The 12,457-nt window shown below is 35.3% G+C and overlaps 1 protein-coding gene across 1 annotated transcript in view; it reads right to left on the bottom strand.

Moving 5' to 3' along the window:
- LOC129794675 (protein sax-3-like) overlaps nucleotides 1-12,457 on the bottom strand; it is a 144,724-nt gene that overhangs the window by 31,454 nt on the left and 100,813 nt on the right. Inside the window, exon 4 of the mRNA XM_055835489.1 lies at nucleotides 8,623-8,773. Within this exon, the coding sequence (XP_055691464.1) occupies nucleotides 8,623-8,773 (151 nt within the window). The remainder of the gene's footprint in view (nucleotides 1-8,622; nucleotides 8,774-12,457) is intronic.

Raw genomic sequence — 12,457 nt, 5'->3', positions numbered from 1 at the left:
AATAATTGAGAAGCCTTACCGTTAAAGAAAATCAAATTGAACTGAGAAAGGAGTTTATTTAATTTGTGTTTTTAGCAAAGGTAGACATAAAAATTATTTCAAAGAGAACATAGGGTAAGAAAAGAACTAATAATAACTGACATTGTGTCGTATTCAGCTTCAGCTAAGTAATCCTTGAAATCTTTGAAATTTCAGTACAAATTTTCAAGATTTCAAACGAACTTGAAGGATTTCTTGGTCGCTGGAATGGACCCATTATTGAAGTTTTTCTCTGAAAGAACAGGGAATTTTTTTAACCCTTAAATAGCCAATACGTCTACGTGACCCAAAGAATGTAAAAGGGTTAAACGCATGGATTATTAAAAACTTTTGTCAAAAAGCATCAATGAAGCATTGGCATCAATGTTTCACAAATTTAAAGGGAAAAAAAGCATTGGTGACGTCATTCTCTACATTTTTGGAAAAATCTTTGCTGACTTTTTCAATCTAATCTCAGCTAAAAGCAGCGAGTCCCTTTGTCGATTTTTTATTCTTATTTTTGATTCTAAAAAACTCCAAATAAAACGCAAATCCCATTTCTTCAATTGTGGGGTTCTTCCTCATGTGGAGTGAGTAAACTCCTTCCTCACCACATGAATGTATTTAAACGACAATTTTAAATGCTATGAAATGTATATATATTTGCTATATACAAAATTCTCGTGGCAACCGCATAATTCTTGATTCTATCGCTGTCACTTGTGGTTGTATTTGGTAAATTTCAACTTCATGGTTAAAAGCTCTCCTCTCTCTCAGTGAACTGGGTATGGCAAGATATACGAGTTATGTGCGACAAGTATCATGAAATTAATTAAGTATATTACATAAAACATATATTTCCAATTAGCAGTTTGTGACATACTCTCACATAGCTCTCTAGTGGAAAATTAATTTTCCAATCTGCTCCTCACCCCTTCGGCTAAGCTCTGCAGTGTAGTGTTGTGTGGCCCCCCAAAATGTCACAACCATCAAAAGTTATTTCATTAAAAATTAATCCAGCGATAACCTCGTGAATTGTAAAACTTTCAACTAAAAGTCTCTTGCATAAAATGTGTTATGTATTTGTTGTTTAGTCAATTTACTATATACACAATAATGCAGTATAGATATTGTCCTGCTTTTAACCCCTGGGTCTGCTGCATCCCCATTGCACCATCAACAGTTTCTTTTGAGTTTCTTTAAAAAAATAATCATTTAATTCATTAAAGAAAAAAACTAATTTCTTTCAGAATTTTCTGATTGTTATTTTCAATGTTCTTTTACTGTATCCCTCCACTATCCTTTTGGGAATTTTCTTATGTAATCCTTCCCTCTCTGAAATCTTTCCAAGAAGTGCCTCTTGGGAATATTTGGTGAATTACGAAGAATTTCGTGAAAATCCCCAGCCTGAAGAAATGATTAGAATCTCCATTTCTTCCGCTGCTGCTGCATGATGGTCCCATCCAGAGCATTCCCACTCTGTGTGCGCGATAAATCTGAAGAAGCAATTCCTGCGGATTTTATCCCATGTGTGTGTCCAACATAGCTCAAGTGATTCCACAAAGAATTGGGTCACAAATGAGCTTCCAAGCAACGACAAGAGATGTGCTGAATTTACAGGATACGCGTCTCATACGATTATGTCTTACAAGCTTTTTTTCTTTTCATTTCTTTTCTAATCGAATGTAATGCGATTTGAGGAAATTGTGTCAAAGATAGATAAATTGACGGGATTTTCAATGAAAAAAAAATCGATGAAAAGGACTTATAAGTGCGAGAAAAAGGAAGTTTCGAGGAAGGAGTGAAAGGATATCAAATAGGGTAAATGGGGGAGAGTTTGTACGTTTTTTTTAGTTTCTTTGTAAATTTATTGGGGAATGAGGAAAGAAGTAAAAAGACTAAGACAATGGATTATATCTTTTGATCAGAAAATTAGGATTTTAGCCAAAAAAAATTGCTTTTGATCAAGAGAATGTTTCATGTTGTTCAAGAGAATTCTAATTTTGGTCAGAAAAATTGTCCAATATCAAAAAAAAATGTTCCATTTTGTCTGTAAAATCTATCAATTCGATCAATAATAGCTTTCTCCTTTCCAAAAAAAGAACATTCTCCTGATCAAAAGCACATTTTTTGACCAAAATCCTAATTTTCAGATCAAACGATGGAATACAGATAGCCTCTATTCTTAATTTTAGAATTGTGAAGGGAATGTTAAAAAAAAAAACGTTTTTTTTTATATAATTGAAATAAATAAATATTAAAATAACTTTGATAAAAGAATTTTTAGAGGTTAATTTCTAAAAAAAATGTCTTCGACTCTATTCAAATATTTGAAATACAATCAATCCTCTCAAATTCTATTTTTTTTGTAATTCATGTTGGTTGCATATTTTGACTACATCCCCGCATTATTTTGCACACAGACGAATGGGGGAAGTGAAATGGAATAAACTACAACACAAAATGAATGGGAAGAGCCTACAGCCAATAGTCTTGTTAAAATGTAGTTTTACCACCACCGGGTCGCGCCCCCATTTGGGTCATCCCTTGGCGCGTAATTTTGTGTGACATTTTGAACCAACATCGACACAAACACAATTACCCCGCAGTTCGGGTGTGCAGTGAAATTTCTCTTATTAAATATCAATTGTTGTTTCACCGGACATGCTGGTTGCTGTAATAAAATGCACTCCTCTAGCTCTTGCCCAGCCCCACCACCACCCCTCTTGTAGAATTATGTGAGCACCCCCATCCCCTGCCCTCGTGCGCGGTCCACGCGAGAGGTGCTGAATAATGGTCAAACAGAGAACATTCATGCATAAATGCGGTGTTTAATGAATTCAAATGGATGACTCTTGCAATGCCAAATGAGTACCACCATCCGCCTCTGGATGCTGTGCTGTATTCGAGGGGGTTGGGGATGAAATTAATCTCATGGCGTGCAGTGCATGCCGAATGACTTTTCTCGTGACCAACGAGAAAAAAATATTTTTTCTATGGGAAGGAGGCGATGAAGACAATCTCCTGCAGATGCAAAGAATTAAGCAGAACTATAAGAGAAACTTCTTGATTAATTTATAAAAATTCTGTATTAAAGATCAGGATTTTTTCACTTGTTTTGAATTTAGTTTTCATAAAAAACGTTTCAGAGTTTGAAGACTCAGAAAAATCCAAAAATTTTTTAAGAACTTTTATATCAAACTTCTCGGAGAAAAGGCGAAAGCTCTAATATGTATAAAAGTCTCATTTAACCCTTTGATATCCACGTGAAACAGCAATATTGAAATTCTAGTTTTTTCCTCACATTATTATATTGATTCTCACAGAAGGCAATTTTTCATTCAGAACGTCTTCTTTGAAAAACAATTAAATTCATTGAAATTCCGGAAAAACGTTAAATGATTGCGTCACACTTTCACTCAAAGAATGTGAAAGGGTTAAAATAATTACGTTACGATTTAAAAAAGAAAACTTCCGTTTAAATGATTAATCTTCGCCAATGTGAGGAAAGTCTTTTACAAAAGGCACAGGAATGAACTATTTAAGACAATTCCGTTTTGCTCTATAACAAATGATGGCTTCCGTACGTTCTACCTTCTAACCAACCCTTTGTGAACCCCCACCCTCATCAGCCCCCATACGAAATTGTTGCCTTTGCTGTGACAATTCTTCTTGTTGTGCACGCATTTCGCATTCAAAATGTTTGTGCCCCCGGAGGAGCGTGATAGAACGCAATTCTCACCGCGTGAGGGAGGCATACTGGAGCCCATACGGGCTACCTCCGCAGTTGCGTATGGGGGTTGATGCCACCACCTCCGTGGTTGGACAGAATGAATGGTATCATGTCACGTCAGAGCTGTTTGATTGATGAGACGACCGTTTTTCAACGGATAAACTGACGCGCGCTATTTTCTCGCCTCATATAAAATCGCATGCGATAAAATCGGCGAAAAAAAAGCGATCAGGCCCTTCCGGCCCATCCCCGCATATTGTCAAATGTATATATTGGATGGTGCTGACGATGGTAAATATCCACCATCCTACCCCTTTTTGGCTTTTCCCAATTTTCGAGGAGAAGCCTTTCTTTCCATTTTCTTCCTCTCGCTCTCTCCCTTCTCCGGGAGTTGAGGTTGAGAATCCCGAATGAGGTGTCAATCGAGTGGGAAATAATTAATTTACGTTGTTGCATAATTCATGGGAATAGCCCATTGGTTTCCGTATCTAGGATTCCTGGACTGTGGCCAAGATGTTCATTTTATTTCAGCAAAAGAGCTTTTTTCCCTTCCTCTCCTGCAGAAAAGCAGATTGGCTCATTGTTTTGTTGTTCCAGGAAAAAAAGTGGAAGTTGGAGGATTTGGTCATCAAAACGATAAATCTTACGAATGGCGATGGGAATGCCATCAAAGTAGATACTTCGGAAGCGATAGATTTTCGTAAATTGAAAGTATTTGGGGTACTTAAGCCAGCATCCATTCTTCCAATATGCGATTTATGTTGCGAAGAAAATGCTTGAAAAGCTAAATTTTGGATTTTCCACTTTGTCGGTGTTTTGTAGGCATTTTTTCTGCAAAATGTAGGCGTTTTATCAACGCTATTGATGTTATTTTATGTTTTCAAGCGTTTAATTATTCCTCTTTCTAGACTTTTCTTAGCTTTTTTCTAGGTATTTTTTGAACTTTTTTTTTTTAAAGTTCTGTACATAAATGGACGATTTGTTTAGTTTGTAAGCGTTTTTCTGCAATTTGTAGGCGTTTTATCAACGATACGTAGGCAATTTATCAGCGTTTTTACAGGCATTTAATTTTTATGTTTTTATGCATTTTAACAAGTTTAATTATACGTTTTTTGAAGTTTTGTGAATTATTTATTAGATTCTTTACATAAAAATCGGCAATTTTTAGGCATTTCAATGGCTTTTTATTTGCCTTTTTAGAGCATTTAATTCTTCTTCTTAAATGTATTTTAACAAACTTAATTATGATTTTTTTACCATCTGCATTCTTTAATAGGGTACTTTCCAAAAAAAAAAATCGGCGTTCTGTATACATTTTATCAACGGTTTTCTAGACGTTTTATCAGCGTTCTGTATGCGCCCTCTCTACATTTTATCTTCATTTAAACAACAAATAAAAAAAATTAATTTTTAGCAATGTTTCTTTCAGTTTATTTAATCGATTTTTAATGATTTTTTAAACCAAATAGAAAACAAATTCTCTTGTAAATCAACATAAAAAAACAAAAAAAAAACTCATTCTTTTTAATGTAAAAAAAAACATTGAAAGTACCAATGCTTTTATTTGTGGAAAACCAAACATCCGGAAAGTCGTTTTAATAAATGAAGACCACACTAATTAAAATACAACCAATTTGGCAGTAATGTGGACAACAATTCAAGCAATTAACCAGAGTGTGGAAAAATTGTTTGGGCTCCACACCCTCCTCAATGGTGTGGGGGTAATAGTCGAGAGAGAATCCGGACTAATTCACCAACCCCGCCCCCACCCATTTGCCCTCTGCCCGACCAAAACAGAGTTTCCATGCAAATGCAGAAAATGGCAGTGGATCCCCTATTTTCTGTGCCAACCGCGTGAAAATTAGATTGGATCCTATCCAAAATGTGCACAAATTGGTGAAATTGTGCGCATCGGGGGGTTGGCCAGTGGGCGATGGTGGGTGATGGGGTGGTTGCCAAAAAACCACCCCGGAGTCATCGGTTGGGTGCTTCCAAAGAGCGATTGTGTGTCGTGTTGATAAATGCAGCTCACGTTTGATAAACGATATAAACTCTTATCGTTGGGGAGCGATTCCATTGCCAAAAAAAAAAAACTTCCCCGCATCCCTCAACCCCCAATTTTTTGGCCTCACTGTTTGGGGGATTTTGGTGTGGGAGATGGTGGTAACGATAAAATTTCGTTGGTGTCAATTTTTCATTTCTCAACCAACCATATCGATATGTCGCCAACTCCCTTCGTTTTTTTTTTTTGCCTCTACAGAAGTGGAATAGCGTGCTCATGTGCTGTGTGGGGCGCATGGGGGAAAGGGTAGGGGTGGCGGTGGGTGAAAATATCGAATTGAGATGTTGGAGAGGCCTAGTTGGTGTGAATTTATTTTAGCTGTGTTTCTTTCAGACACAGCTTTTGTGTACCGAGCAAAATCGAAAGTCGTCAGATCGGGCTCAAACTTGGGATGAGCACGAATTAGGGTCCCCACATTCCAAAAAACGTATGCGCCAAAAATAAGTTTTTTCCGGCCAGCCGTCCGGCCGTCCGTCCGGCCGTCCGTCCGGCCGTCCGGATTCCAAACTTAAATTGCAAGAGAACGGTGATAGATAGAGACTTGCGGTAAACGGCAAAGTTTAAATATCGACCTGAAGAAATCCGATTATGAGGTCAAATCCACCCCCCCACCCCCCCGTCCGCCATTTTGAATAACCTCAAAATTTTGTTTTCGCTATATCTCAGCCCCTGTATTAGCTAAAAATCTGAAATTTTGATATGTTGCAGGGGCCATCAAGAGCTTTCCAACGATACCTCATTTTCGAAAATCGGTCAAGCCGTTTAGTCAATATGGCCGCCACAATTTTTCATCGAAAATCGACCATAACTCGAAAACGGCTTGACCGATTTTGATCAACTCGGGCTCAAATGAAAGATCTCAACAAACCCTACAACTCTCTAGAACATCCGAAGTTTCAAAAGTGACCGCTAGAGGGCCAAAAATCAAAAACAAAATTTTCGATGAGTTTTCGATGAATATCTCGAAAACGACGACATAAATTTTTTTCATTTTTTGATATGTTGTAGCTGACCATATTATCTAGCTTCATGCCAAAAATGAAGAAAATCTATGGATCCGTTCTCGAGATATAGCCTTCCAAAGTTGGCATGTCATATCTCGGGTTCTACAAGTCCGATCTTGATCAACTCAAGCGCAAATGAAAGGTTTCGTGAAGCCCTACAAATGTCTATAACATTGCAATTTCGAGAAATGACCGCAAGAGGCGCTAAAGTCAAAAACAAAGTTTTCGAAAATTTCGAACTCGAATTTTTCGAAAATGGCGACATAAATTTTTTTCATTTTTCGATATGTTATAGCTGACTTCAAGACCTTTCAAACAAAAAAAATTTATGAAAATCTATGGATCCGTTCTCGAGATATGGCCTTCCAAACATTTCTTAGGGTATGACTTTTCAACTTTTCCCGACTTTGCGCGTATTTAAATTAATTCGCGTTTTAGTTTGCTCTCCCAAAATTGGTACACTGAAAGAAACACAGCTCCCGTAAGCTTGGTCAGCTTACCAGTACATTTTTTTATACATTTCGTCATATTGACAAGAAAGTGCTGAAGGTGGCAAAAAAGAACCACCAGGGTGGTTAATTTTAGCACAAACGTTTGGCAAAAAATACCCCAAAAGTGCTTGGAGCGTACCTTCATTTGGAATTAGCATTTCAAAGGAGCTTTTGTTGTGAAATGTGGTGAATGCAAAAAAAAGTGTAGACTAGAAGCAGATTTTTCCAACAAAAATCATCCATTCATTAGTGTGGAAGTGGATGAAAAATTAAGTTGAGAAATTGAAAAAGGTTTGACGGTTTGTTACCCCCGTACGACTCTTTTGTGACTTTTGATTTTATTTTAATTGTTTCATTCGTTTCATTTATTGAAAAATAAATTATTTAATATTTTTCTTTGAACATTGAGGACTTTAAAGAAATTAAATCTGTTTTAAAGTGAGACGATTTAACTATTTGATTGAATAAAACCGTCATAATTTGCTGATTGGGTCTAATTTTCCCAAGTAGCACAATAGGACTTTTTAATAAATTTAAGAAAAATACATAATTAATATATCAAAGGGCGTTGTTAGGGGGTATATTTGGGACAGAATGCATTAGAATGAATGAATCACGTCCCAATCCTAGAATGAATAAACTTCTTTAATTAGAAAAATTTTCAATGAATCCTCCTTTTCTCATAGAAATTAATCAAAGCACAAAAAAGAAAATTCAGAAGTAAATAATCTCCTAAATTAGTTCTCTTAATTTGTTGAAAACATTCCCACCCCCTTCAGACGACTTTTATTGATTTCTTTTGGGGGTGTGATAAAAGTAACTTCTTTTGTTAACCAGACAACGATACAATCACCCAATTCACCTGAATCAAATGTGCTTTAATTAAAACATTTTCTCAGAGGTAATATAGCGCGATAAAAGACGATCTTCTCATCCTCTTTGGCGTCTTATAATGGATGGTGTGTGTGGGTGCTTCATTGGAAAGGCAGCAGCAGACACAATAAAAGAAGAATTCATTTTGTTGGAAGAAAAATCACACAGGATGGATCAATTGAATGACGAAGGGGTAATTTGCATAAAATTCAAATTTCTCACGAGCACCCAAACATTTGTACATTCACAATCAATTCTAGGCTCCATCGCGTGGTGTGTGTGTGTGTGGATGCACACCGATCGATTTTTGGGGGGTAAATTATTCATCGTAAAGCACTCACATCAATTAATTTAAATGCTCCTCAATGACATTTTAATGAAATTCCAGGAGGTTCGATTGAGCGTGACTGAGTGGGTTTGGTTTGTTCTTCTTTTGCTTACCTTTTGCCGCTAATCTCCAACAATTTGCCGTCTTTGTACCACAAAACCGATGGCTCTGGAATTCCACGGGGTGGCGTGCAGTTGAGTACCACGGGACCCCCAGCTAGGGCCACTGTATTCTTCGGTACAGCCCTAAATTCGTCTCTGAGCACTGCAAAAAAAAGAGAAGATAAAATACAACGAATGGATTAGTGATAAATTGACACAATAATCTGTAAATCACTGCTGCTTTCGTGAAAACGAATGAAAACAGAGTTGATTTATGGTGGTGTGGGGGTGAAAATATAGATTAAAGATTTTTTTAAAATTTATTTAAAATGTTTTTGGGGAGATTTAGTTTTGGCTAGAATTTCAAGAAGAGAATGCTTTTCAATCAATTCTGACTGAATAATTGCTCAATTTTAATCCCATTTTCGCACAATTTTCAATCAATCTTTTCTTTATTACTGATTTGTGCCGTCAGCATTGATTTTCCATGATTTAATTAATTATAGTCTTTTTTAGGCAGAATTTAAGTTTCTTAAGATCAAGCTTAAAGGTTTCTAACGTTAGGTCAGGCTGAATTGAAATGAAAAGCGTTTTTTTAAGAGATTTTTATTACGAATTTTGATCTGCAAAGACAAGTAGATGTTTTGATCATCTTTAACGAAAATCGTAAAAATCTTTCCAAAAATACCTCGATTAAGCCTAACCTCAGTTAAATACCTCGATTAAACTTAAATTTGGTATAAAAACTAGATTAAACCTTAGAAAAACTTATAATTGGCTTAAAAACTTAGTTCCGGTTTAAGAAAACTTAAGCCTGATTTAATAGTGAACTTCAGCAATTTTCAAGTAATCAGATGTTCAATAATTTACATCTAATGCTGTCCCTAATTGACTAAATATTCATCTCAATACTAGATCAATTTTTGGCAAAATTCATTTACAGAATTAATTTTAAAAAGTAATTCCCGAATTAATCTTTAATCTTTCATCTAGAATTTTTTTTCTTTTCAACTCTTGCAATCATTTATTCTGCATTTTGGCCCAGCCCACAGTACTGGGGGTAAATGGCGAAATTCCCATGCGGTGTTTTTGTCCAGACGATGCACCAACAAACCCCATCCCCTCAGGAATAAAGGGAGGTGGGGTGGCAAGAGTGGTCCCACCAGTGGTAGGGAAAGAGAGTGAATTGGGTTCACAATCAATTTTAAATTCCCACACACCAACAGTTCACATTGACGGGGGGATGTGTTGGGCGGGGGGCGGGGGGTATAAACAGGGTGCTTCAGGGTAGATTGGAATGGTTCATATACACAAGTGAAAATGAATTGAATCCAAAAGTTGTGTGCAGTGAGGATGGACGGTACAGTCTGTCAGGGTTTCATTTTCGATGCCAGACATTTAATGGACATCATTGAAATTTCTATTTCAATGGGAAACCTCTAAACAATTCTACCACCCACACAAAACAACGATATCACATTCATACAAATTCTAACGTTGGGAATAAATTGGGTTAGGGGTAGTTCTGCCATCCAAAATGGTCTTCTTGCCCAGTTTTTTTTACACTTAAATTGGGGTTTCAGAGTGCGCGACACTAAAATCTCCTCACGGGGTGGTCTATTTTTTTCTACGAAGCGAAAGCATTCTATTAAAAGAATCAAGTTAAAAATTAATAAGAATAATAAGAAAAATTATTCTTCTCCTATAAAAAAAAGAATTTTTGATTTTTTTAAAAATAATTTTGTCAATATTTCCCTTAAATATATTTAATTTAATTTCCTTTATTTCCTCGTTGTATAATTATAAAAAATAAAAAAGAACCCTCTTTTATACACAAAAAACGCATTAAAAATCCTAAAGAGAGGGAAACGAGAATCATTTTTTTTTGCTGAGTTGTCATTCAATTCATTTTTATGATATGAAAATTGCTGTGAATATTAAAAAATATATAAATTACTCCATAGGCGATGCAATTAATTTAAAATTTGCTGATTTTCATATTTTTGTGAATAATTAAAAATTTGGCGTACTTGCGCTTTGTTTTATTTTATATTTTTGGGTGTTTTAATTAACATAAAACAAGATAATTTTGATTATTTTTTAATTTTTCAATTGCTTTTTGATTTGTATTTTTATAATTTGTTTTTTTTCGTTTGCCTAATTAAAAATGCTGTCATTTATTTATGTCATGGTAAATATTTTAAATTTAATTTGGTAGTCATTTAGGAAGATGTTTGAGGGTGTCTACTAAACACTCAAAAAGTTTTTCTTTAGAATTTTATGCAAAGAAAATTATTTTTAAATTGAAAAGCAAACATAAAACGTTAGAAAGGTAACGTCAAATATTTAAAAAAAATGTCTGGAAATGTGTTACAGTGAATAAAATATTAGAAGAAATATCAGATAAACGTCAAATGTTTCACAAGAATCGTTAAATGTTAGAATGAATGTCAAACATTTTATAAAAGAACCGTCAAATGCTCAATTTAGAGAACTTTTTAACGTCATGAACGATTAAGTATACCTACAAAAAATATCAAAAAAAATCCTAAATATAAGATAAGATTTTTTTACCATTTAACGTTAATACTTGCGTTTTTGATAAACGTTCAATACTTTTTTTTCTAACGTTTGATTTCTTAAAATGTTAAAATTTTGATAAATAAAACTTTTGACATTTTCTTTCAAAATATGTTAAATTTATTTTTATCAAACTCTTAACTTTTTAAATTTATAAAATACTAGGAAAAATGTCAAACGCTAATGTCAAACGCTCCAAATGTCTTTTGTTTAACGTCAAATGTTTAAAACAGATTAAACGTAACAAAATAAAAGTCAACGCCAGAAGAAACATCAAACGTTTGATTTAATGTCAAACATTTAAAAGGAAAGTTAAAAGTTTAACGGTTTAAGCAAACGACGAACTAAAAATCGTCTCTTGTCGCTACTTTTGTCATATCTTCCTTAAAACTCCATATAAAAAAAAACATTTTATACAACAGAGGTAGCGGCAATTGACGAAATGTCTTTGAGTAAATGTCAATCGTTAGAAAAAAGCGTCAATCATTAAAACTAAATAACTACTAATTTGAATGCAAATGCCATTAATTATTCGTTAAGCTTTCTAACTCCGTCCTTGGTCTCTATGAAAGCAACATTGAATGATAAAAATTATTATTTTATTTCTTTTCTTACGGAAAGTACTTTTCAGCTAAAATATCTAATTTTTTGGTAAAAAAAATAACGCCATCTGTTGTAGAAATTATTTGCGAGGGAAAATTTAAATTGTTAAAGCTGAATTTGCAATTTAGAACAAAGTGAAACATTTGCTGCCCTCAGCTGAATATAATCTCTAGGAGAACCCTTGTGATGAATTTGCAAAAGGAAGCTTTCTTATGACTCGGAAAGCCCAAAAAGGATGAGAAAGGGGGAAACCCATAGAGTGTGGCCACCCCCTTCCTGACCACAGGGTCGTAAGGTCGGAAGGTATGTATGGGGAGTTTTCGACCTCCTGCTGACTCGTCTCCTCCGCACAATATGTTGCCGATGTTGCCAAAAATGGAACGTCTGTTGCCACATAGTATGAGAAAATGAAGAACAAGAGCAATATAGTGGAGGCAATCAATTAATTCTCTCCACGATATCGTCCATTACGGATGGCATACAATGGGATAATAAGTGGTCTGGCATTAATGTCTGGCTAATCTCACGCCAAAGCCTCCGCCGAAGAATAAAATTCTCACTGAGTCTGTGGGCTGATTTACCCATCAACTTTGTCCAGAGCACAGACAGAGAATTTCTTTTAGTTTGTTGCGGTGCACACCGAGACTCCCCCCGCCCCACTTCA

The sequence above is a fragment of the Lutzomyia longipalpis genome, chromosome 4, assembly GCF_024334085.1.
Source record: "Lutzomyia longipalpis isolate SR_M1_2022 chromosome 4, ASM2433408v1".
In the NCBI taxonomy this organism is placed as follows: domain Eukaryota; kingdom Metazoa; phylum Arthropoda; class Insecta; order Diptera; family Psychodidae; genus Lutzomyia; species Lutzomyia longipalpis.
Note: the sequence above shows the minus strand (reverse complement) of the source record. Positions and strands in the feature narration are given on the sequence as shown.